The sequence below is a fragment of the Apteryx rowi genome, unplaced genomic scaffold (genome assembly GCF_003343035.1).
Source record: "Apteryx rowi isolate R43461 unplaced genomic scaffold, aptRow1 scaffold_12, whole genome shotgun sequence".
NCBI classification, from domain to species: Eukaryota; Metazoa; Chordata; class Aves; order Apterygiformes; family Apterygidae; genus Apteryx; species Apteryx rowi.
Window position 1 is genome coordinate 4,331,224 of NW_020447419.1, and position 26,678 is coordinate 4,357,901.

The 26,678-nt window shown below is 39.1% G+C and overlaps 1 protein-coding gene across 11 annotated transcripts in view; it reads left to right on the plus strand.

Moving 5' to 3' along the window:
- NBEAL1 (neurobeachin like 1) overlaps nucleotides 1-26,678 on the plus strand; it is a 93,226-nt gene that overhangs the window by 18,345 nt on the left and 48,203 nt on the right. For 7 of the 11 annotated variants that reach the window (XM_026086906.1, XM_026086914.1, XM_026086937.1 and 4 more), the window contains exons 2-12: nucleotides 984-1,075; nucleotides 6,688-6,849; nucleotides 8,250-8,331; nucleotides 8,530-8,657; nucleotides 10,699-10,781; nucleotides 14,694-14,779; nucleotides 16,382-16,688; nucleotides 17,739-17,845; nucleotides 22,926-23,009; nucleotides 24,528-24,626; nucleotides 24,734-25,314. In XM_026086906.1, the coding sequence (XP_025942691.1) occupies nucleotides 984-1,075; nucleotides 6,688-6,849; nucleotides 8,250-8,331; nucleotides 8,530-8,657; nucleotides 10,699-10,781; nucleotides 14,694-14,779; nucleotides 16,382-16,688; nucleotides 17,739-17,845; nucleotides 22,926-23,009; nucleotides 24,528-24,626; nucleotides 24,734-25,314 (1,811 nt within the window). Of the gene's footprint in view, nucleotides 1-983; nucleotides 1,076-6,687; nucleotides 6,850-8,249; nucleotides 8,332-8,529; nucleotides 8,658-10,698; nucleotides 10,782-14,693; nucleotides 14,780-16,381; nucleotides 16,689-17,738; nucleotides 17,846-17,973; nucleotides 18,011-21,390; nucleotides 21,480-22,925; nucleotides 23,010-24,527; nucleotides 24,627-24,733; nucleotides 25,315-26,678 lie in introns of those variants that run through there. The other 4 variants (XM_026086922.1, XM_026086930.1, XM_026086983.1 and 1 more) reach the window with 4 other exon arrangements.

Sequence of the window (26,678 nt, forward strand, 5' to 3'; positions counted from 1 at the left end):
ATTTGGAAATAAAAAGTTTGCACATGCTTTTGGGTTTGGGACTACTGAACTCAGAGATGACTTCCCTGTCTTGCTTGGGTTTGCAAGGGGGTGACTCTGAATGTGATACAGTTATAACAGTGTGGCAGGAGAGAAGCCTTGTTATTACAGCAGATCAGTAGAACCTAGCAGTGTTTTTTTCTAATGTTACCTTAACTCTAAGTTACACACATCTAATCAGCCAAACGCTTCTGGCAAACAATTCATCTGTTGCTTTTGTAAGACTTGGCTGTTTGGTGATCCTAGAGGTTCTGGTGTCTGTTCTCCCTGCTTTCACAGCACCCAGCCCTGACAAACTGCAGAGCATGAGCAAAATCTTTTTGCTCTCTTAGGAACAACTAGGAAGCCTAAATTTAAATTTCTTTGTTTTATAGATATCCAGTGCACAACTCATAGGCTGTGTGTAGCCTCTTGGAATACTTCATCTGGCCCTAGTCTGTTGCTAGCTGCCTTCTTTCTGGAATGTGTTATCTCTTTTGCTGTCATGAATCAAAGAATGAAGCAAAAAAGCAAATTATTTTGTGATTAGGATTGTCATTAGGGTTCTTATTTAATTTTATAAGTCATGAGGAATATTGTAACTTGCATACTATCAAGAATACAATATACTAGTAATTTAAGTTGCTACGTGTTAGAAAACTGAAACTCTAGAGAGTAACTAAAGCTTGTTTATAAATCACTTCTGGAATTGGTACCTGTAAGCTGAGACACATGAACTAATAAGTATCTACTCAATACCAAAATGTCACATTAGCAAAACATGGTTGAGAATTTCAAAGGGCATAACTTTTATATTTTAGTCCTAAAAATCAGTCTATTTACTCCTCTCGCCCTGGTTAAAGCACTTAAAAGAAAAGATTTCTTTTCAACTTAATACTATGGAGTTGTTGGCTGATGATCTTGGGTGCTGTATTTCATAATGTGTTGGTTTTTTTCTTTTACAGAAAGATCCAGATTACCTGAAGCTCTGGTTGGACAGTTTTGTTTCTAGTTATGAACAGTTTCTGGATGTGGACTTTGAGAAGCTGCCAACTAGGTATGTAGAATTACAGACCTGTTCATCTTTGTTTGATACCTGAAACAGACCTGGCTGAGATCCCAGCCTTGTTCACCCTCAATACTGCTTTTAAACAAAAGACAGATTTTATTGTTGAGTGGCACTCCCCGTTCTTTTGAAGGTCAATTTGGGCTGGGAATGACGAAACCAGGCAAATACTGGTATTTGCATTATATCAGGAGATGGCATCAGTATTCACCTGTTCTTGCTGATAGAAATATAATCATCCCTTGTGTGTTGTTGAAATAAGTATATGAAATAGCACTAGCGAGTATTAGCACTTGTATCTGTAACAGAAGTGAATAAATAGAGGAAAGATGTAGGCAGAGTTTTGTAATTCAGGGATTGCCTTAAGATTAAGGATAAGATGAATGCTGTGTAACTGATTTGGATGGTTTGACTGAATACCTCTTGTAAAGTTAAAATATGCACAAATGATAGATTTAAAAGCGAGTTCCTTCTTTGCATTTGCGAAGAGTTCAGTTCACCATCTTCAGCAGTGTTGCTAATCCCAAGTACTGAAATAATCATGAGATGGTTGTGAAAATCTATTTTCCAAGTCCCAGACTTAGTATTTTGAATTTGCTTTCTGTGTTTTAAGGATCATGTTTTCAAGATTAGCTTTGCAATTGTGAGAAATAGAAACTTAGGCACTGGATGTTTTTTCTGGCTTTTAGATGAAAGCTGAGATGCTTGCATGAACTAAAGCTTTTAAGAAAAAACAAATGCTACAGAATTTAGAAATCATGAGAATTGGCATCAGTATTATAGCTGCTATCACTGGTGAGTGAATACAAGGAATGGCTCTCCCTGCACCATGGCTCCAGTCCAAACCCTGTTGAAATCAATGGAAATTCTCTAATGGGCTTTGGATCAGATCCTGTTTGAGGTATAAGCAATAGCCTCCACTGTTACAAGGAAATGAAGAATGCTGAAACTGGATCTCAGTGGATTAAAAACTGATCTTTGCTATTTATATTAAAATTTTCTCTTAATGCCTATATTAATGCAAAATATATAGTGAAATTACTAATATGCAAAAGCTACAAGTTAATTCTGTGCTCTCTTCCTAAAGATCTGTTGTCTTTGCAGTGAGGCGCCATAATGCATCCTACTGTGGCTAGTTCAGGAAAAAAGTTATCCTTTAACATACAGTTTTAATATTGAAATGGGAACAGTGGAAGAGTGTCTTGGTGCTTTTGTTTAAGGTGTTTTTTGTTTTTGTTTTTTTTTTTTTTTTTTAACAGCAACATAGCAAATGATTTTTAAAAAAATAAAATGAAGGTTAGCTGGCTGGAACAATAGCAACATCTTCATTGTGCTAAATGATGGCTTTGAGTGTAAAAATCCTGTATTTTTCTGAGGTTAATGACAGGATTCATGGTTTTGTCTGGAAGAATAGATCCATGTGGATTTAGACTCATTTTTGTAACAGATGTAGAGAAAAAAATACCAAAACAACATAAAGATAAAGACATAATTCCTGTGCTTCAGTGGCTGGGTTTAAATATCATGCTGTTTGAGAGTAGATATTAATGTTAACAAAGAATTGCTGTTTCTGTCTTTATTTGCATTTGGGAAATAACGAGGCATGTGAAAAATGGTACCTTTCTGGGTTTTTGTGTTAGTTCTTATTGCAGGCATTTACAGCGTGGAGCTGAGCTTGCAAAGGAGAACAAGCAGATCTGTGTGGCACCACGAAAGCCTGGTTTCCTGCGGTCTTCTCTTGGGGTGTCTAGGAAGAAATGAGTTTACACAGTGACCTTTGTCTTACTGAAGTACTCTTGGATGGCTCTACGCTGCCACACAACCTCTATTCACAGTCCTAGAAGGAGTCTTATATTTTGTGCTGCTGCCTCACTCAGTCAAATTTGCTTGAAATTAGTCAAGAGCTTCAGTTAGTAGAAGGGAGACTGACATGAGCCTGTATCTAAGCACACAGTGTGGTTACGTGTGCAGTATTTTCCTTATAACCCACACCCCGTTATGGCTTCATACCTAATCTTTAATAATTTTACTGGAGTTCATTTTTCTTCTTAAAAAACTATTACTGTCACTTGATCTTGGAAGTGATACATGATGCTAGCTCAAATGAGGAACTGAAGGGACTAGTGCATAATTTTTTTCCTTACGCAGATCTTGGTATGCTTTACAGCTCTACTGAGCACCTGAAAGACCTCTTGCATTGAAGGGCAAAAGCCAGTAAATGGTGAGAAACTGTGCTGGGAGAAGAAAACTTGTACAGATGTCTGCACAAAACTAACGTTTCAGAAGACAGGAATTTGTCATCGTCTTCCAATTCTTCCATGGAATTTTGTCTCTTACATTCAAAGAAAACCCCATGCACTCAAACTTAATGAAACTCTTAGGGTTTTTTCCTGAAGGAAGGGCTCTTTATTGGTAGTGTCATTTGTTAATCTAATTGATAAGGATATTGCTTCTATAACTTAAAACATAATTTTCTGAAATCTACTTTAGAAATTTGGCAGATGCTCCATAACACAGAATTTGGAAATTTCTAAATTTGGAGAATGAGTGTATCCAGTGGTATGATTTGAGTGTAGAAGTAGAGCAGGTCTTCATTTGTACCTCCATCTTTTTGCATCTTCTCTACATCCCCCCCCCCCTTTTTTTTTTTAACTCTTATATTGTTTTAGGTAACTTTAAATGAAGTGGTTCACTAATGGTGTTTACAGTGATTTTACTGCAGAAGGTGAGGATATTGTACCATGTAATAGCTATGCTGACAGCTGTGTGCATTGAGCACAAAGGATTAATGCACTCCTCTGTTCTTTTTCTAAGCCATTTATTACATCTTTTCGGTATTTACAGTGGGAAGGATAAAACCTTTACCAGCTGGTGGGAGGTTTTTTTCTTCATTGAAGGAGAGAAATTATCGCTTAGTTTAATACTTCCGGAAACAACAAAGGACCCCAGAGCATCGTCCTGTTCCTTTCTGGTTTCAGTTTGCACACAGTCAAGCAAAGGGGCTTAAGCGAAGCTCATCCAAAGTACCATAGACACCATACTTTGGTTATATATGGACTTCAAACCCACATAAAAATGATGAAGGAGTAATGATAATCCTGCTGATTACACGTTTACTGGAAACTCGATGCTGAAAAGTGAAGTCTGGTTTTCTGCAGCCTTTGTTTCTAAGTGGTTAGTGCTTTGGAAGGGAGGGAATGAGGCCCAGCGCGTGGGTTTAAGCCCTAATAGGGTGAATACAATTTGGAGAGTAATGCAACTTCCTTTCCAAAACCTGGGGTGGCAGATGAAAACTGCATACCCACTTTAAAGCAATGCAAGGACATAAATAAAAGAACCTAAATGTGTTGAGGACGTTCTCAGACTTTAGAGGTAGGGTACCAACAATCAGATATTTTGGGAGGGAGGGGGCTTTTTTTTTTTTTTTTCTTTCTTTCTTTCTTTTTGGAATAGTTACTTGATACAGCTAGTCTTGTCAGGCAGTAGCTGATATTATGCATCCACAAATCTGACTTCTTGATTTTTGTGGTGATGAAGTAAGAAATTGCTCTGTTGGGTGAAAAGTAGTTTGATTATTTAATCTTTATAGTATATTCAGCTTGAGCAATCCCAGAAGATTGGTGTTTCTTGTGCTGTTCTCGCACGATGCGGGGATTTCTAAGGGTGGGTGCAACGGCACAGGCTCATAGCTACTGCAGAGCCCACGTTCTCTGGGCTGCGGGCTGTTTGCCTTCGTACGCAGCACTTCCCAATGTTACCAAAAGGACTTGTTGGCCATTTTAGGGAAGTTACTTCTGGATATATGATTTCAGCTGTTTAAAAAAAATGACAGCCTTCCTCATACAGCGATGGTGAGTTCTCAGATTGTTATGAGCAGTGTCAGTCCCTGAGGGTATGGATCTGCTGGCATCTTGAGGGATGGAGCTGCTATTGCAGAAATGCCAGTTTCTTTCTTGGCAGTTGTGGCTGAAAACAGTAGTTGCTTTCTGTTTTGTGGTTAATGGTTAATGTCTTTCTCAGTTCAGACTCCTAGGTCCTACAAAATTTCTGTCAACATTCAGAAAACTATGCTGCAGCAAGACCTGAATAGCAGATTACCTAGTTTAGTGAAGAAGCAAGAGAATGAGTGGTGTTAAGTCCTTGATATACACGCAGCTGACACTTGTTTTCTGGGACATGGGAACTGGCTGTTGTTTGTGCCTGCCTACTTGTTTTACTAAACTGTATCTCAATTTTCCCTTTTCAGCTTTAGAAAACTAAATGATACGTTGTTCCCCCTTTCCCTCAAATAGCCGGTGTCGCAGTGTTAATTCTCAGTAGTTGCATTTCTCCACGCTTTCTGATGCTTGTTCTTACACAGATTTATGTATGCCAGTGTTATGTTAGAGAGCTTTGGAGCTGGCTCTGGTTTTTGGTTTGTTACAAATTTTCTCCCTGCCTTTGGCTGTATTTTAGGCTGTTGCGAGCTGTGTCCTGAGGCTTTTCCTGTGTAGAGTTGATAGGGAATGTGTGAGGGTAAGCAGCTGATGCCAAAGGCAGACCTGCTTTACCATGTGAAGCAGCAGACGTACTGCTTGCTGGCAGAAAGCTGCCCCTGAACTCTTGTCAAAGGGAGCTTCAGTAGTGGTCTCCATCCTGGAGAACATTGTAACACACCTAAGTATTTCTAGAGTGTTGCTGACATGGGTTTCTGTATGGCTGTGCTCAGAGCACTGGCTTTGCACTATTTTTATTGGTGTTTTTTTTCTTCTGGTTTTCTCTGGTATTTTTCTACAAATATTTGTTTAGCAGAAAACATGCAAGAGTATCTAATGTTCTCCAAGGCAAAGTCTGGACTTGCTAGAGTTGTTGTATTTAATCCCAGCACAACGGTCTTTCTGTCTTCTAAAAATAATTAGATAGCAGAACAAAACTGTTTGCTGGGTTAATGATATGAAGAAACTAATAAGGATAGGTCAGGTATTCACGCAAAAGCAGTGTGCCAAGAGTCAGGTGGATTGCTGGGAGTCCCCCACCCCGCATTCAGACCCTGATTTTCTCAGGTCATGCCTGATTTAAACTTACTGTGAACTGCCTTCTTCCTGTAGCTGCTGTAAGACAGACATGAAGTGCATTGTGGATGTTTGCCAACTGGATTTCAATAATTACTATTTAATAATTGGCATTTTGCTTATTTGGATGCTTTTAATCTTCAGCAGGAAATTGAAATTGTTCCTTTTGTGTTCTGTTTCCATACATTTCATCCCTTTGGGGGCATCCCTTTCCTTACTTAGGGATTTTCCAGGCCACCTGTTTGCCTACTCAAGAGCGTGCAGTTTCTCTGTGGCAATCACTTCATGAAAGAGTGTTTAGGAATCCCTTTAATGTGTTTTTTAAAGCTTTTTTTAATGCAGTTCATTGCGGAAAGGAAGATCAAGCAGACATGTTACTGCCAGGCATTTTCTTGTAGCTCGTAGGAAAGTGTTTGTGAGCTGTCAGTTGCCAAAGTTCAGTAACCTTTCTTATACAGGTTTATTGGGACACTACCCAAGCACACTGAAATATTTTGATAATATAGCATTTGCAAGATTAAAAACATCTTGTGTATATGGTTTTCTGTTTAGGGTGGATGACGTTCCTCCAGGAATATCACTGCTTCCTGATAACATTCTTCAGGTCTTAAGGCTCCAGCTGCTGCAGTGTGTCCAGAAGATGTCAGATGGACTAGAAGAGCAGCAGCAAACTCTGTCACTTTTACTTGTGAAATTCTTTATCATCCTCTGCAGGTATTTGTTCTGGCTGCTACATCCACAAGGCTGCTGGTTTTTTTTTAAAGAAACCTTGATGCAGTCCATAGATAGAGGTTCTTATGACATGTATGGTGTGTTTTGGCATGTTCCAGTAAAACAGAGAAATACTACCTGTTGCAGTCTTCAAAATAAAGAGGGGAAGAAAGAGATAAGGGGGAGAAGTGCAGTCGTCTTAGTAATAATGTTTGCTACAAGAAATGGACTAGAGGGTGATTAGACACTAAATTCTTTGTCATTACTTAAGATATGTTTATGGGAATTCAAGACATGGTTTACCAGGTATAACATACTTTTCAAAGGAAACAGCATACTCCAGTAAATGTTCGATATGAAATAACTCTAAAGAGAAATGTCCGGGAAGAACTGTTTCACATTCTTAGCATGCTTAGAATTCTATAAACAGCTTAGGAAATGATTTGGAACCTGACTTGTTAGACTCTTAATGCAGCTGGCTTCCTTCTGCAACTTAGGCGTTATTCTGTGATTCTATTTAAACAGGTAAATAAACTGTTTTGGAGGTCTATTCCACCCAGTTTCTTCACTCTTTTGTGGCAAACTGCATTAACAGAAGAAGGGGATAAAGTGTAATAGGCAATCTCTTTTCCTAAGGAGTATTTGAAGAAGCTTTTTCTGAATCCTTTGGTTCTCCTTATCCCTGAAACAGCACAAAAGGCTGTAGGGCAGTGTTTAAGTATCCTAGAATATTAAATATAAACTGCGTAGTTGGTAGTAGCGGTGTTGCTGAATTACCAACTGTTGTCAGCCTTATTTAATTGCTGAAAAATTCTCCTTACTTCATCGTTTAAGTATCTGATTTCTGACTTGTCCTCAAGACTGAGAATTACATGTGCATGCTATTTCTTTGTTACTGTTGACTTATTTAATGTTTTAAAATAGTCTTGGATTTTTCTATTCCTTGGGAGAATTTAAAATGCTAAACTGCTTATGAGTAATGTGCATGCTAGAGTTTGAGAAGCTGTACGGAGCTATGATATCAGTCTCCTTGTGATGCTCTAGTAATGTGGGAGAAGTGGAAGTCGCTGCCTTTGTTATCAGATGCCATTGCTGAGCTCTCCATTCAGAGTGCCTGGGAATCTGCTTAACCTCTGAAACCCCACATTCCAGTTAAAATTGGCCTACAGCAAAGACACTGGTGCTTTGGCTGTACTTGTGTCTTCCTGTTAGATGAAAACTTGTAGTATTTTACTGTGACAGAAATAAACATTTGAATACATGCAGTCTTTTGGGGAGTGTTTTTGAAATGCTGATACACTTTTGTATCATTTTAAACTGAATGCTAAAACAAACATTGTTTGAACTAGCCTCAAATAGTAGGCTGTGTACATTTCTGTGTTTTTTTTATGTTGCCTTCATAGAAATTTGGCTAATGTGGAGGAGATCGGGATGTGTTCATACATTAACCATGTTATCACCATGACCACGTTATACATACAACAGGTATGTGAAGTTAACAGTTCTCATCTGTTACTTTCCCTGTCTGCTACTGCCTGGCCCTGCTTATATGTTCCTTTTTTTAAGTGCAGCGGGAGGTGCAGGGGAGTATTCAAGGGCTTGGGACTGTTGTTGAGGAGATCAAGATTAACTTTCAACTTTTCAAAATCTTCTGACCACAACCTTTTTTTTTTTCCTCCTCAGTTAAAAAGCAAAACAAAAGAGAAAGAAGTGGCAGATCAGACCCCAATAGAAGAATTTGTAAGACATGCACTGGCTTTTTGTGAAAGTCTCTACGATCCATATCGAAACTGGAGGCAGCGCATTGCAGGGTATGTGTCAACAAATACAGGATCACAAATTCTGCTTTTGTGATTAAAGAAAACATATATAACAAATAATATGTAAGGTTTCTGACAGAACAATTATTGCCCCATGTCAAACTACAATGAAATGTAGTTAACATGGATGTTCTTCTGCTTTTGCAGTTTTTTCAGGTGTTAAAATTGGTAGCCTTGAGAACTTGATTTAATACTGTTTTTTTTTTTCTGAATATACAGTCTTTAGTGTTAATGAAATTTGTTTTCTACCAAAATTAACATCATGAAGCAGGCACACTTGAAACTGAACTTCGTTGCCACCAAATTTATCAGGGTACCTGATATCCTGTTCCATTCAGTGGAAAGCTAAGTTCTGGGGTTTTTTGAAAGGTGGGAAGAGTAGAGAGCCAGGAAATTGGCTTTCTGGAGTAGCTGAACTTTTGTCATTTCAAGCACAGGCCCTGCTCTGTGAAGCTGCTAGTGATTCACTTTATCTGCTATAACTGGCTCTTCAGAGACCTCTTTATAACTTACTATGTGATCTTTTTCATGTATGGTTCTCCCTCATTAGCCTCAAATTCATTACACTAATTTTAAAGGTAGGTGGTCTTGTAGAGTATAGTTAACATGTTTGTTGGCTGTGTGAGTGTGCAAGCCCTCAAGCTGCTGTTTGCTCCTTGCTGCTGTCATTCAGAGCTGCTCTTCCTTTGGTTCCTCTATTAGCACCATTTTAGTGGACACCAAATATTGGATGTGTGTGCGCAAATAACTATGCACACAGAGAGACTGCATCTCATGTTACCTAGTCTTGTAAAACCCCAGGTCCATTCTCATGACTTATGTCCTGTAGAGGTGCGCTGCACTTGGGCAGCAAGTCGCTCCTCAGGACTCTTCAAACAGAGAGTGGAGGCCACATGAACTGCAGTGGTGTACCTTGGCTGCCGGGTCTCTCCATAGCTGGAGACCTGTGGCATGCTGTAACACTGCATGGGCTACAGTTTTTGTGAGACCATCATTAACAACACTGCTTTTTGTTCCCTTAACAGCTCGAATTGTTATGCACAAAGTTGTAAGTGGCATGTAAGGACCACAATTTCTGGTATTTTTGTGCAACATGAAAATTGCCCCTTTCTAGAAGAGAGCACAAGTTCACACCACTTCTCATTCATGGCCCTCCAACATACTGCTAAGCTACTTCCAGATTTAGTGTAGGTAATGCCAGACCATCTCACTGTATCTTAAGTAGTGTATATGTACTCAATATCATTGAGTCTGCACTCAGGGAAGGTACAGAAGTTGGCAATAGATCAATATAATCACACCACTGTAAGCTGTTATGTTCTTTGGAATTGTCTGGATGCGATTTAAATGTCTTTTGTAAATTCAAATAAATATATTTGCTAATTCAATCTAGATTTGAAAACACAAGTCAGAGGGTGTACCAAGAGGAGTTTGGCTGTATCTGATGAACATGAAGCTCTTTCCATTACTTTCTCCTTTCAGAAACTGACCCATTCTACTAAAGTGATGGAAGAAGGAAGCCAAAAATGGGGTGGGGAGGAGGGTGGAATTAGGGCAAAAGAAGTTTCTGAAGATAGCAGTATAAATATTTTGCATCTTTTGAAAAGATGTCTATAAATGTAGAATCATTTTCCTTACAGTTAGTTTGTTGGTTCCTCCCCCTCCCCCCCGTCCAAGGTACCCATAATAATGTTTTGTGCCTATTTCAAATTACATGGTTAAGAAATTTGGCAGGCCAGCTGATGGCTTAGTTACAGTAAGCAAGGACTAAATAACAGATTGTTAGCTTTTTTTTTTTTTTTAAGCTGAGCCATATTATAAAATGTTAAGGCATTTCTAGGAGTGGAACAGTAAACACAGGATTAGCTGTGATTCATTTTCTCAGGATGAAGTGCTTTTCTTTTTTATCCTGTAGGCAAAAGATAATTTCTGGATGTTGGCAGTGTCTTTTCTTGTGAATAAGTCATAAACAAAGATGATGTATCTAATTTCTTTGGGGTATCTTTTTTTTTTTTTTTAAATGTAATTGCAGGCGTATCCTTAGCACAGTTGAAAAGAGCAGACAGAAGTATAAGCCAGCTTCCCTTACAGTTGAGTTTGTCCCTTTCTTTTACCGTAAGTATTATCACTGGCATGTTTGGAAATGGTTATCTTTGCAGTAATGAACTTACTGATTTCAAGTTCCATTCCACTAAGAATGTATGATTAACATAAAAGCCTCTTACTCTCTTTCTGAGGCTGAATGAAGTGGGTTGCTTTGCTTGGTTTTGGCTCTTTGTACTTAAAAATTTGTCTTTGAATATCACCACCTTGCCATCCTTATTTGTGGTACTTTGGTCTTTGAAAGCCTGCCTTTTTTTTTCCAGACTTTTTTTCAGTGCCTACTGTGATCTAGTAGAGTTGGTTCTGTAAATTGCCAGTTTTGCCTTTTATTATGGGGCATATAGCAATTACACATAAGATCCCTGTAGCAACTGTATTGATAACTATGCATGCATTTCTGTCTCTAAATATGATTTAGCAGCTAGAAAGAAGGAAACTCTGTACCATATGACCAGCAAATGCTCCTTGGACCACAGTTTGGGAAACTGCTCTGTTTTGTCTCTGGTTAAGTCATTAAAGTATTGTGACTGCCACTTTGGAATTCATGCGCTCTTACCATTGCAGCTGGCTGAGAGGAAAAGGAGGACTTGTGTGGCCATGTTCTGTACTTCAATTTAGCTTAGATAACAGCCTTTTAAAGCGCTGATATGCAGAAACTTGTGTAATGTTTTAGCCTCTTCTGCATACTGTGCGGAAGAACTGGAGTATCCTCCAGAAGATTGGAGTATCTTTAGTGTAGAACAATGAGTAAGCTGAAATACCCTCAGCAACATGTGAAATACTATATGTTTACTGATGAGTAAGTGTTCTTCCCATTAATCAGTGAAGATTCCCTTTCGCTTCTGTGGCGGAGACTTCTTAGGCCCAGATCCACCAGAAAAAACTCTGGCAGAACCTAAATCCAAGTTTACTGAATTCATACACTTAGTCCGATAGCTAAGAGAGAGCTCTCCTTGTTTAAAAGCACACATTCACTCTTAGAATGCTTAAGGGCTTACTTCTGTATGTATCCAGAACTTTTTCAGTCCTTATAGGACAGATCAGCTAAAGAAAAGCATAATCAGGTATAGGGTCCTAGGATTCACCTTTGGGAACTAGGCACCTAATCTCTTGCTGTTCAAGCTTTTAATTCTTCTCTGCTCTAAAAGAGGCTTGCTAATACAGTTATGTTGTCTCCTTAGTAGAGTTTCAGCTAATGGTGATGAAAGAATACTCATTCTCATACAAGTCATACTAGATCATCAAACAAAGTATCCTAGGAGAGGGCATTTTAGCATTTGTGTTCTGCACAATTTAAATTTAGAGGTGTGCCTGTTTAAGGGCTTTGTTTCTAAACACTGGCAATGTTTTAAGTGTTGGTCAGGCATAGTTAATTTCTGCCTTCTACATGTTTCCCTCATGTGTTTTCTCCTATGAACTTGCAGCAAAATTATTTTATGGAATAGAATTTATTGAATTTATTAGGAAAAAACAAACAAACAAAAAAACCAACACCACTCTGGTATTTGCCAATGAGACTGGGCTGTGGTGGCTTTCCCCTCCATTAGTCTCAGCTCCCAGAATGGATGGATCCATGTTGAGAATGGTGCTAAAGATCTGTAACTGGGACTTGACCACGTGTTTAAGAGCTGTGCCAAACTGAGAATTAAAAATGTTCCCTTGCATGGGACTGGGGAGTGGAATAGGTTGTCCTGTTACCCAGTTCCTGAACTACCATCAGCCTTCCCTGAACAGAAGAGGACTTGTTTCCTCAGTTCTTGTACAGGGGAACTGGTGGCTGAGTGACTGATAGAATTAGCTCCTGGTATTGCTTCTGCAAGGGTAAGATTAATAATCTCCATGAGAGTCATAGCTGAGTTAGCCTAGCTAACTGGAGAACAAATCAGAATTTCAATAAGGGGATATAAAGCAAATAACATTGTCTGAAAGTATCGCCACCCTTGGGGAAACTTTGTATATGTAAAAATAATACCCTATGGTGAGGGCATGGAGTGCAGGCTCCCCCTGCCAGTTATGCTGATGTAGTGGCTAGCTGTTCAGGGAGCTGAGCCAACAAAACACTGCTTTTGAGGAGGAACTGCAGAGGGGAAGTTGGGACATCCAGCTGATTTGCTCCCAGCCCTGCTGAGCGCCCTGACACACTTCACTCTTGTGTCAGCCGATGCCGAGGGAATGGAGGCAGTGGGACATTGGCTGCAAGGGCGGGGTGAGAGGGGAATCAGCCCTGTCTACAGCTAGCTGCTAACTCAGCTTGGCTTTAGTGTCAGGTAGCATCTGAAGAGATGATGTAGGATTAAAAATAAAAAGGAAGATTTTACTCCTAGCACGGTGGCAGTCATGAATTTGGTTTCTCTGGGTTTGTCTTGCATCCTCCACTGCAGTAAGCCTAATTTTCCACCTATTTGTTGTGATGCCCTTCTCTGTGTAGGTAAATGGGCTAGTAGCCAAAAAGAACAGACGGCTGAGGCCAGTAAAATGCCGTTGCCTTTGTGCCAGAGCACTGGAAACCCACTCCAGTGGCTGCTACTGAGGATGCCATCCACAGGAGCCCTCCTCCCCACTCGCTACCCCTGCATGACCCTCTGGTTCCTCCTAAATCCCTTAGCTATCCTATACTGTGACTGAGCTATGGGCGTGTGAAGTGAGGGGCAGATAATCATCTGCTGGGTGACCAGCTGGCAGAAGAAATGGAACAAAAAACTGTTGAGCTTATGCTTTAGACTTTCCTGCCATGGCAGCACTAATTTGAGTCTTTTTCTCTCCACCCACCTAATGACTTTTTTTTCCTTTTCACTGTCTGCTAGGTACTGCACTATTGAATTTATCTGAAGTTTCCCAAAAGGTTCAGAGCTATAAGTCACGGGAGTGTTTGGACCAGCAGACTAACACTGTGATCATTTAGGCTTTTTTCCCTTTGAAGACAAATTTTTAAAAATAGCTGTGCAATTTTCTGTTAAAGCAAGCTTATGCATTTAATATGTTGCTTAGCATTAATTTGGTAATTGACATAAAGGTTATATTATTATTTTAATGAACATAAAATTCTAGCATTTAAAACTTCTATTGCTTGCTTAAAATCTCACTTTTAAAAAACCCAAGTGATTAACAGCCCTAGCTTATAACATTATTGGGAGTTTTTTCAATTGCTAATTTCAGTAAAATAATACTTTGTAGTTTCAGTTGCAGTTACTTTGAGTCTAGAGCTATTGCTATAGCAACAATATCCATGTTGATCTCTATTGCTGGGAAGAGTTTCTGAGGCTGTTTATAGGTAATTTACATCAGAGGTGGCATGAGAAGAGATTCAGGATAATTATCTTTAAAGAGCCTATGCTGGAAAGGTTACAGACCTGCACAGACTTCCCTGGAAAGTTTAGTTTGGGAGCAAGTTCAGGCACTGTTTTTCTGACAACATGCACTGTGTATGGCATGAGCCTTTCTGTGCCGTAACTGCTCTAACCTTTGTCATGTCTGTTAACTCTCCAGCTTGCATGTTAGCGTGTCCTTGTATTTCTTAATAGTATGGACAAAATGGGCTAGTTTTACATTGTGGATCAGATCAACAATTGCTGTATCCCCTGTGGTTTTGTCAGCTTGGATGAAACTGTGCTGTTTTATGGAAGATGAAGGTTTGGCCCTGTGAATTTCTGATAAATGTAGTGTTGTCATGTTACTTTTTGATAACACTGAGACTGATGTATTTGCATCAATTTGTTGTGATTGTGTGTGATTCAAGTTGTGATTCGACTTATGTAAGAGAAAGCAGAGATTATGTAGTTGAAATTTTGTTTAAAACTTCTATGATGATAAGGAGTAGTGGAGTTATTTTTAATTATTTCAGCATTTTCTTTGGAGGAAAAAAACTTTGTATAATTTCCATAACCAAAATAAAGAATCCTACTACTTTTTCCTTATTTCACTCAGAATGCTTTCAAGAAAGTGAACATCTCAAGGAAAGCCTCAAATGTTGTTTGTTACATCTCTTTGGAGCTATTGTGGCTGGTGGTCAGGTAAGGATGTTCTAAATTCTTTTCAGCTTCTGAAGCCTCCAACTTTCTGTTCACTGTTTAAGACTTGCGGGTTATGGGAAATGAGATTTATTGCTGAATATAGATTAATTGTTTGTCTTATGAAGTTTGGGGCCATTCTGTGCAATAGTATCTAAATGCTAAAAGCTAGGTCAAATGGCAGTGGAAAATTGCTGTCCACAATAACTAAACATTCATGTGAACTTAGTCATATTTTCACATCATAAAAAATGTGTGTTAACATTTCCACCTGCAAAGATGCAAGTTTTATATCAGCACTTGAAATATATCTAGCTTACTTCTCAACGCGGGGAGTAAGCTGTATCACTGGGAGGCACAGGGTCTTCATGGTTGGAAGTCATGCGACATCTTTGAAAGAATGTGAAGAAAAGGGGATCTCTGAAAGATGCTAGTTCTTCATCAGCAAAGCCAGCATCCACTCTGGCTGACTTTAATGTTTCACTTAGTCTGGTCGCAAGTAGATGTTACTTCTGACAATTCAGAAGAGTGGTTTTTACAATGCTGTTAGGGAGCAGCAAGGGTAGGCGCTGCTCTGCAAGGGAGAGCAAGCTGGGGGCCAAACATGGCAACTTGACAGGCAGAGGTGGTCAGCCGCACTGACAAGAGGTGCAGCCCCGCCATACCCAAGCAAGGTGAGCAGAGCAGGTCTGGTGACAGAAGCCAGGGTCAACTGGTCCAAATCACTGGGCAAAACCATAGTGACAAAGCCTGAGATCAAGCCAGGAAGTCTAGTCGGGACATCAGGGTTGGGATTCAGTCTAGTGATGGTAACCAGAGTCAGCCAAGAGTCCAGTGGTTGCGAGACACATCCATATGGTGATGAAGCAGGTCCAAGGTCAAGCCAGGCTGTCAAATCCATGGGTCAGGATCAAGAGGGTACATGGCCAGGCATGGGCATGGCTGCAGCATGGCTCAGGCAAGGAACAAGGGTGGGAGACACGGCTTAAATGCAGCTCCTGAGAGAAGGCAAGGAACCCCTGCTGAGGCTTCTCACAGCTCTTCAAGGCTGAGCCCCTGCGCCAGGTCAATGGTGGCTGGGAGCCCAGGCAGCCAAACCCCCTGCAACGGGGGGTGGGGGAAATGTACTCAGGGCTGGAACAAATGTTTGCTAATTATTACGTTCATTTTAAAAGTTTGAAGTATTATGAATCTGGCTATGTGGAAGGAGGGATTGAAAAAGAAATTTCAAGTGAAGGTTTATGTAGATTTGGCAGAGATATTGAGGCAGCCTTATAAGAAAAGTCGTTTAAATGAAAGTTACAACATCCATTTAAATGCTGTATTTTTTTATAAAATTCTTCTTCTCTGTAAGCATTCTCTCTGAAAAAGAAAGCCTAATTAAGTGAATAAGATGGGCAGCATTTCATCTGTCGCAATCAATATAATTCAAGTAGAAGGTTTAGCAGCTATTTAACAATTACTGTGCATAAACTGGGACAGATACAATACTGTATCTTGCATGTTTTGGATGACTCAAATGAAAACTGTTGGTTTGAAGAGGTTTGGGTTTTTGTTGTTTTTTTTTAAATATACTTAATCATTTTTTTTTGCCACGGGTTTCAGAGGAATGCTCTTCAAGCAATATCTCCTGCCACCATGGAAGTCTTGATGCGTGTTTTAGCAGACTGTGACAACTGGGATGACAGGAACCCCGAGGAAGTGAGCAGGAAGGCAGAGCTGACTCTGAAGTGCCTGACAGAAGTTGTCCATATCCTTCTAACCAGCAGTTCTGACCAGCGGCAAGTAGAGACCAGCACAATATTGGAGAACTATTTCAAGTTGCTTAATTCGGACCATTCAGCCTTACCTAATGCAAGGCGATGTAGGCAGTGGGAGAAGAGGTTCATAGCACTACAGGTCCAAATGCTGAGTGAGTATCCAACTGTACAGTTCCTTTAAACTCTTGATAGTGACTCAGAAACAAGCAATGATTTGAATCAAGTTAGTGATTCAACAGTGTTCTCCAAATAAAGGTTCTTTGCTATCCAAGTGAAAAATTTCAAACACTTCTCATTGTCATTACTTTAAACATATTCTTGTTTAATGATACACTTTATTTTGTTTTTTGTAGTGAATCAGATTGCTAGCGTTTAACCAGAGTGTCAAGGTTCAAGGACTGCAAAGGAAGAAGTTACAAATCTAGCACCTCTTCCAGTCTTGCTTTCAAAAAAAAAAAAAAAAAAAAAAAAAAAAAATTGCTAGGCAACAGCTGCCACTCATCAGGACCTTGGTAACTGCAGGATAGGAAGGGTTTAGAAGAAGATAGCACCTGGTGGCTATTTCGTGATTGTTCACTTTGCAAATGCCATTATTTTAAACATTGGCCAAAGATGTTTTTAACCTTAGGCCCTAAGTCACTGGATAAGCATTCAGGATTTGGAGCTTCCTCTCCTCTCTCTCTTCCTCCCCCCCCAACTTTGATGTTCAGAATGGCAAAAATAAAGTTATTTCCTTTCCCAAACCTCCAAGAAAACTGGAGAGAAGTATTGAGGTGATGAAGAATGCTTATAATGTAAGGCTGCTGTAGAATGCAAAGGCCTTTCTTGCTGAGGAAGCAAGTTTGTGTGCTTTTTTTTTTTTTTTTCAAAGTCATGCTGCTTATATACTTGCAAATGGCAATGACTTAAAAAAAAAAAAAAACCCAGAGCAATCAAAGATATTTGGTAGCTGAATTTTTCTCCAGATATAGTACACTACATGATAATTTGCATCAAAATGTTTAGCTTTAGGCCTAGTGCTCTGCGCTAAAATGTGCATCACTTTTGATTGAAAAATATAGAGTTTGTAGTTTGTTATTTTTTCCCATGTTTGCTATGTACCATTTTTTTTAATCCTTTTCAAAATGTAACATGGAGAAAAACTCATGATGGATTGGGGAAGTGTTTTGTCTCTGATGCCAGTTCTGTTTTGATTTTTGTAGACACCATCACAGCCATGTTAGACTGCACGGATAGGCCTGTTCTGCAGGCAATTTTCCTTAACAGTAACTGCTTTGAGCACCTCATTCGACTGCTGCAGAACTGCAAGGTAAAATTTCCCTTATCAGCATATCTTTAACAAAACTTTATCCTTTCTGTAATAGTGCAGGTATAATAACCTTTATGTTTTTCTTTCACAGTTTGGTAGTGTTTATGTGCAGGAAGGAAAACTTTGGCTTGGTTAGAGCCGCTAATGCCGTGAAAGATCTAAAAGGTCTGAATTGCTCAACTTCTTTTTTTCTAATGAAGTAGAGGTGTTTCTTGTCTTCCTTGTGATAAGGTGATGAACGCACATTCTGAGTCCTTTGGAGCAAAATACCTTTATAGTCTCTGTTTTTTCCCTAAAACTTAAGGTGGTTATAGTGATAGCCCCACCTCCCCCCTTTTTTTTTCCAAATAAGCTGTGGCTGGATTGCTGGGAAGTCACTTAAAACTGCTGCCAGATGGAGGCCTGAATTCTAGTTTCAGAGACTTATTTTTCAATTAAAAAAAAAAACAAAAAAAAATCTTTCTGGTGTGACTTTAAGTGTTTCAAAATATTTGGTGGCAAGTCCTGTGTAGCTGATGTAAAAATGAGCCCTAGCTGTTACAAATGCACTTCTTGAATTGTTCTTCTCCTTCTGGGTAGGATATAGCATTCACGTAGATGGACGTAGACAGTTCGTTTTTCTCTTAATCCCAGATGGTCATAATTTGTAAGCCAGTGCCTTCCGCTGGTTGTTTTGTAAACTTCGTGCTTTGCCATTCAAAAAACATAGATAAGGTGTAACTCTTTGGAATACTGTGTTTCTGTTTGTGACGTGTTGGTGACATGGTTATGTTGAGCTCTTCTAATACTAGATAATTTAATGCTAGCTGCAGTATTCAGTTTGATCCAAATCCCTTTAGATTTTTAGATTAGAACATATTTCAATGCAGTAATATATTGAAAATGCATGTGTTTGGATTAAGACTTAATTGTAGTTATCAATGGCAGAATGCCAGTTGGAAGTGTTTTGAATAGTGTTTGTGGGTGTGGGGGGTTTTTGTTTTTCTTTTTTGGTCCGTTTTTGTTTTTTAATCTTGTGCTGAAAAGACCTTATGCTTGACCTTTCCATTCTACTTCTCTGCTCAGGAATCTGTGCCTGTTTTGGTACTGACCTTGTACTCTCCAAGAAACTTCTTTTCTAGTTTCTTAAATCATCAAGCAGTGAGATGTTTACCTGCTCATGACTTTGCTTCTGCTGCCACTTAAACAAATGGGATTTAGAACTAAAGAAAGCAGGAACACTTACTCTGCTTTTACAGCTTGTTCCCTTCATTTTTACTCTGCTTGTATTTCATAATGATGTTGTAAGATATGCTCTTCTGAGTTGTGGGGGGGGGCTGGTTTGTTTGTTTTTGTCCCCGTTTCCCCCCCCCCCCCCCTTTTGGTGAGATGGTTTCTGTCTTGCACATTACTGTTATTTTCATGATTGGGTATCAGTGCTGCCAGTTTGCTGCATAGTGKTTTTTTTGTTTGTTTTGTTTTTGTTTGTTTTTTTTAACCTTTCAGTCAAAATAGCCCCAGGGATGGCTGGAGGGAGTGTTTATGTTTGTATTTTCACTTTTCAGTATACTATAGCTCTTTTCCTTTGAAAGCCAAATTGCAAAGATGAATTTAGCTGTGGAATTAAGGTTTCTTCTAAGTAGCCATGGGGAGCAGTTCCTATTTCTGAATCTTTTCCTCCTTACCTGTGAAAATCTTTCTTGCTGTTGGATTCCCCAGCAAGCTGTTTAAAGCAGCACCACAGGTAGCAGGAGAGTCCAGACGTACTGGAGCTGAAACTCAGGAAGCTATTGGATCTTCAGCAAATCTGGAGAGCAAGACTTTTTCATGAAAAGGAGGGGTAAAGAAAAAACATACCATCATTTCTGCTATGGATATCCCAAAGTACTTGGGGTATTCAAGCACATACTTCTGGTCATACTTTAAAATCATTTGCTATTTAGCAATCCCCTAAAACTTAAATCTTATTTCATTTTTGATGGTTTCAAGGCTTATGGACAAACTATACAGTAGGGTTAGAAATCTGCAGGTAGGGTTAGAAATCTGCATAAAAGTTTTTCAAAACTGCTCGGTTAAGTCTTGGTGGTCTGAATGTTGCCTTCTGCCTGTAACATCCAGGAAGAGGGACTGTATTTTACAGGGGTTTATTCTAGCCTAAGAGCCATTTAACTAGGTGTTTTGCAGGCTTTTCATCTCTTCTATTAAACTTTCTCAGAGATCAGGCTTTGAGCAAAGCACAGTTACCTCTAGCCATATCCCTGGTTAAGAAAACATGATTGTCTGAACAGCTTTAAGATAGAAGAATTAAAGCCATATGGGCACTTCAATTAAAATTTTTTTTCCTTTTTTTCCCTTACTACATATATTATCAAAACTGAAGTAACTCATCTGAAAAAATGCTTTCCTTTTGCATGTCTGCATTTGCTCCTGTTTGATGCTCTTGCATCCAGTTGTTGATGTTACAACATTCTGAGGTATATTGTAGCTATCGTGCAGGATTAAGTGTTCTTGAGTGTGGTGTACCTTTCAAAATTATTTGTTTCTATGTATGTGCTTTCACATATATGTAAGTCAAAGTAATATTTTGAATGTTGTCCTTCTGTTTGCCCTTATTTATGGAAGGTGATTTCTTAGGTTGCCCCACTTCAGAGACAACACCTAACAAAATTTAACAAAACACATGAGGAAAAACTGGCAATGCTTAGTCTTTACCTACTGAAGGGAAGTGTTTCCCCTTTTTTGAAGGGACTTTTCAAATGTGTTGATCAGGATTTTTTTTAACATCCCTTTAGCATATAAAGCAGAAGAGGATAAATTACAGTCCTGATTAGATGATATCTAAAGCAGGAGCAAAATTGACTGCAATAGAATATGAAGATATTTGAGTGAGCTTTAAACTTGCAAATTCAAGTGCTGACTAGGAATCTAGCCACCATACACAGGGTACTTTCTTAACTGTAGATGCGGTATAGGTGGTGTATGTTCAATTTAAAGCTATTTTCAGCCTGTCACCCCACTAGGGCGATAGCACAGATATTTTACTTCTGTCTCCTGTCTTAAAGGCTGTGTGCCCCAGAAATTTTGCTGCTGTTGCTGTTCCAGATGTTCTGTGTGGGTGTCTTCAGCCTTCACTTAGGATGAAACATAAGTGGAAAACAGTGAGGCATCTGTATCCATTTCTTTATTAATGCCCCACTGTTGTCTTTATTTCTTACAAGTAGATTTTTGAGAACTTCCTGTCATGTTGCTTATTGTAAATGAAACCACAAATGCTAATAAGCCAGTGATCAGTGCAACATCTAACTAGATCTGTTTCCTTGTCTCAGCAATTACATATGTTGATTTTATCCTGCAAAAGAAAAATGCAGTTACTATATAGCAATAATATAATGCAATCTTCAATATTGTAAGAATTAATGGAAGACTGATATTAATGAAGGATTGTGTCTCACCAGTGTGAGAATTCACTTTTATGTGAAATGTAAATCCAAGGCAGCCTCCACAGATTTGGCTGCAGGTGACTATTTAATGCAATTATTTCCATTATTCTTGTCTCTGTTTCTAACAGCTGTTTTTAAATGCTAACAATAAAGTGGCAGACAAGAGTGAAAAAGACCTTGCCAACAAATTACTGACAGAAATGAATGAGGACCAGGTACCTACTTAACCTGTATTTTGCTTCACTTGAAGTCGAGACACAATGACAGGAAAATTGATTCCTGTGCTTCACCTTAACCATCCTCTTTAAACCTCGTGCAGCAAGTTGTACTTGTGCTGCTGCACAAATCAGTGTTTCCTATCTGTGGAAATTTTTTTTATTAACAAATTGAGTTCAACTTCAGGTCTATTTATCTGCTTCAAGTTCCAGATATTTGCAGTAGATTGAGCCTCAGTTACACGTCTTTTAACTTGAGGAAGGTGAAGTACATGAATGGAAGCCAAATAAATTCTATCAACGTGGTGGTGATTTTTTTTCCCCCTTTCCTCTTTTTTTGCTGCTTTGTCTCAGCACTGTGGTGTTTGGATTCTGGGGCTTTGTTTGTGAATCTCGATGGTTGTATTTGGTGTCCTGATTCTTTGCTTGTCATCAAGAACAGATGTTCACAAAACAATGGACAGGCTGAATCTGGGAGGTGGGAATAGCCTCTTGCTTCAATTTTTCTGTAATATCATGAAAAGCATCAAATGCAAATTGTTGTATATATTTTATATTAGAATGACCTTTTTGATTAAAAAGGTAATGAAATGCTAAATTGTAACTGTGGTAATCTACAAATCATGGTTCTAACTAATAGCTTTGGCTTTTTTTAGAAACTCAGTATGAGGATCTATCTGCATGTAAACATTTCTTCACTTTTAACAGCCTTCTCATTTTTGACATTTCATTTTTCAACATGTCTGATACGTAGTATAATATTTCAGGGATGGTGAAACAGAGTACACGTATTTGCATAATTCTACTCATTTGGTTTACTGATGGATGTAAGATAATGCTCCAATGTTTTTGTCCTTAAAACCACCAGAGAAATATCAGTATAAACAAGAATTAACAGAGGGGGGGGAAAAACCCAAAAGATAACTTGAAATCGGAAGAAGAGATGTTGATTATTAAGATGAGGATATGGGTGAAGAAGCCACCTTACTGTGCTGGTGTGACTAATCTCTCAATTTGTGTGTCTTGCGCTGGTGTGTAGGGCTTCCATGGAAAAGAAAACACTTTACATGAACTGCAGACACCCACTTGTTCAACAGCCTCCCCCCCCCCCCAATGCTACAAGAGGCTGCTTAATTTGTTTTCCTCCCTCCCTCTTGAGGCTGTCCATTAGCCGCATGAGGAAAACCAGTTTGTCAGAGCATTTGAAGTGCAATGTGTCTTGTGAGTGCTTCTCTCCTCCTCTTGAAGTATGTGGCTAGTTGTCTGTTGTTGTGTGTTCTTTCTTGTAGGTTGTGGTGTTATGAAATCCTTTTGGTGGGGAGGTGATTTTTTTGAAGCATGGTAATAAACTCTTGATTTTCATCCTGACAGGAGGGAACAGTATAGCACTTGGAGCACAACTGTCTTTGCCCATTTATATGTAACATCTGTACCTGCTACTTCCAGGTGTTTCAGGGACACCTAGATTGCTTGGCAGTATCAACCATTCAAGCCCTCACAGCAGTAATGCACAAGTCTCCAGCTGCTAAGGTAACAGTATATGTACAGAGGTCTCTTTGTGGTAGGCTTCTTGATCTTGCCTTCAGTTAGTATTTTAATTGCAAAATCTTGAGGAAATTTGCTAATGAAAATTAGCAGCTCATGGGCCCTCGTTCCTTGCCAGGTAGGGACAGCAGATCTGCTTCCTTATCCCTCTATTTTTAATGGCTGGACACTGAGCTATCTCTATATCAAAATTGGAAGATCAGAGTGTTAATGGTAGTTGGAAATTTTGTGACGTGAGTACAACATCATTACTTGTCTCATGAGTATTTGAGGGAAATTAAGGGGTATTTGCAGAAAATAGCTTCAGGCAGGGGTGTTTGGTGTAGTCTTACCATGGGTTTAAACTTATTCAGGATAGTATTGCTGCCCAAATTGGGGTCCTGCCCTTCCTTTGCAGTTATTCTTGAGGCTTGATAAATGGCTAGATAAATGGTTAGTTTGTGAATCTGACTGGAAACTAAGCCCACAGAAAAATAGCAGATTTATTCTTAGATTGTTGAGTTCATTAGTTTTGTCTTGTGGTTGAATGATTCCCCGGTCTTGGCACAGGCCAAGGGGTGTGACTACACCGTGGAGGCCGAGGGAAGGGGCGAATCTGCTGCTGCTGCTGCTACTTGCACTTGGAGCAGTCCAGTCTGTGTGTGAAATGACAGGGTAAATTAGGCTCCTCCAGAGTATAATTTGGAGTGCTTGCTTCTCCCCTGACTCTGGGAGTCTGGGAAGAGTTGTATAGCAGGGAGGGGGATTGGTTGTAATTCATAAAGGCTTAATCAAGTTTTCAACTGTGCTTCCACTGCCATATACATATATATATATTTTTATTTTTGTATTTACTTAAGCAATTATCTCACTTTTGCTGACAGATTCACCTATTAAGTTTTAACTTCAGGACAGAATACACAGAGAAAAGTATTCATTCCATCTAATGTGTTGGCTGTTTACTAACGAAAAATAAATGGGTTTTACTGTTCGTATTTGCTGCTTGAACTTTTTTCTTCATGTAAAAATTATTAGTTTTCAGAAAAAAATCCTGCAACACTTATAATTTGAGAAATGTTTAGGATGGGTGGTTTTTAATCAAGCTGGTCTAAGAATCTTTCATTCAAAAATTAGTATCTGAAAACTTCGTATTCTGAACCTAATCATTTCATTTCATGGTATAGTTTGCATTAAAAAATAAAACTTAGTATTTTGTTAGACTTAACATTTTGAATAGACTAAAGCAATTTATGTTAGAGATTTTTGTATAGGTAATTATTAAAATAGAACTTTGATCTTTTGTTTGTATATCTGCCTGCTGCAATGAGATCTCTTATTCATGTGCAGCACGCTAGAGAAAGCAGATAGGCGTATTACCAAGTAGAGATTTCTAGCCTGTAGAATTATTCTTGCATCCAGATTATTTTATGTCTAAACAAGACATGCTAAATGAGAAGCTGTTACGGTAGACAAGCAATCTGTGTCTGTTTCATTTGTTAATGAGGCTGGAATTTTTATCCTCAGGAGGTCTTCAAGGAAAGAATTGGTTATGCACACATATACGAGGTACTGAAATCGCTAGGTCAGCCCTCACGGGAACTGCTGGAAGAACTCATGAATATGGTGAGATGTGGTTGCTTTTAATGCTGTCTAAAATGCTTGCATGCATTTGACAGTATTTCCGATATATTTCATTATGTTTCACCTTTGAGTTCTCTGCTCTTTTCCAGGCTGTTGAAGGTGACCACATGGCTGTTGGGATACTGGGCATTAGTAATGTCCAGCCCTTACTACTGCTTATCCAGTGGCTTCCAGAGCTAGAGTCACATGATCTGCAGATTTTCATCTCAAGTTGGTTGAGGCGAATCTGCTGTATTAACAGGCAGAGTCGAGCTGCGTGTGTCAACGCAAACATGGTCATCCGTATCATTGAGACATTAAATTCCCACTCTGCGCTCCATAGCTCTTGTGCAGAGAATCTGATTGCCCTTCTGGGCTCTTTGGGGAGCCAGTCTATGGGCTCGGAAGAACTGCTCCGACTAATACGGCTCCTGAGGACTGAGGAACCAAAACGGGCTCACCCTTATGTCGTGCCAGTGATGCGAGCCATCCTAGCAATGGCCCGGAAGCAGGGCATGGCTAGTGCCTTGCAGTATTTCAACTTGTACCACAGTATGGCAGGAATTGCTGTTCCATCAATTCTTAAGTGGCCAGGCTCTGCGTTTTCTTTCAATGCTTGGCTCTGCCTTGACCAGGACCAAGTGACCCCTAGCACGACTAGCAAAAACAGCAAGAGGAAGCAGCTCTACAGGTATGCTTACAGTAACTACTTCAACAGAACAAATCTAGGTCATCTCTTCCCTGTGGCATATGGTACCCTGTGATATGTGATACTTAAGCTTATCTTCATAGAACACAACATATAGCACTTAGTTCAGTTTGTGGAAGGGAGCAGTTTCATCTGTCGCCAAGGCCAGGCAGTGTTACAGAAATAACCATGACATTTTTCTATTACAATGCATATTGCAACTGCAGATAGGAAAGCATAACTCTAAATTGTGTTAAGATTGATTAAGGTATGTAGCTTTAAAAAAACAGTGCAAAACAAAACAGCCTTGCCATTGCTTCCTGCAAGGGTAGTGGAGTCTATTTTCTGTATGAGGGAGCAATGGAAAGGACCCCTTCATTATCTTAAATAGCCACCGACCTGGTTGGTTCTTGATAGTGTAGGTAAGTGTGGTATAATCTGCTCTGGGCTCTAACATTCAGTAGCAAACAAAATGCAGAATGTGGGAATAATACTTGAAGAATCTCCCCATTCAATCCATTCTACTACAATGCAGTTTCTGGGGAGATGTTGGCAAGTGCAATTTTGATCAGAACAGAATAAATATTTTCCGAGGCTCCGTATCTTAGAATGTTGCTTCTGTTTATGAATAACCATAGTAACAGGTGGAGGCCCTTCAAGTTTCTGTAGCTCCTCTGTGCATTTGTGTGGCACAGCCTTGGTGAAGGGTGCCATCTACTGAACTGCTACAACACTGTTTCCAGAGTTTTTGACAGTGTCCCCCACTGAAAATCTTAAGTAGACTGCCTAGCTCTAGGAAACTGTGATAGAATTACATTTTAAAGTAAAAAAGCTGCAATTGGGTTTTGGTGTGATGCTGTTAGAACAGTAAATGACTAGTTTTCTATCATTCTACTTACAATTTTGAAAAGATTATTCTAGAGTTTGTGGAGTTAAAACAGTGTTGTCCTATGGGTCTTTTCTGATGGCAAATAGTTATGGGATTTTGGAATAAAGTTATGGATTCTGTACTGAAAAGATGATATGAAGTTAGTATGAAAAAGGGGGAATATTTAAAATTCAGCTTAAAATTTTAAGCACATAACTGAATTAAAATCATGGAATAGAAAATGGTCTAGTTATTATGCTCTATGGTATTTATTTGTAAAACAGCTTACATCCACTAAGACTGTATATTCATAGTATTCATGTGTGTGTGTTACATATTTGATAGTACAGTAAAGTTCTTCCACTTGGTACTTGAGGGAGTGCAGCAGTGTTTGATAGCAATTCACAATTTATATATAATTTTTTGTATTCACGTGCTTAAAAATAAAATGTTTCTCAGGCCAAATATGTTCTAGCAGGGCTTATTTGTAGCTAGGTGT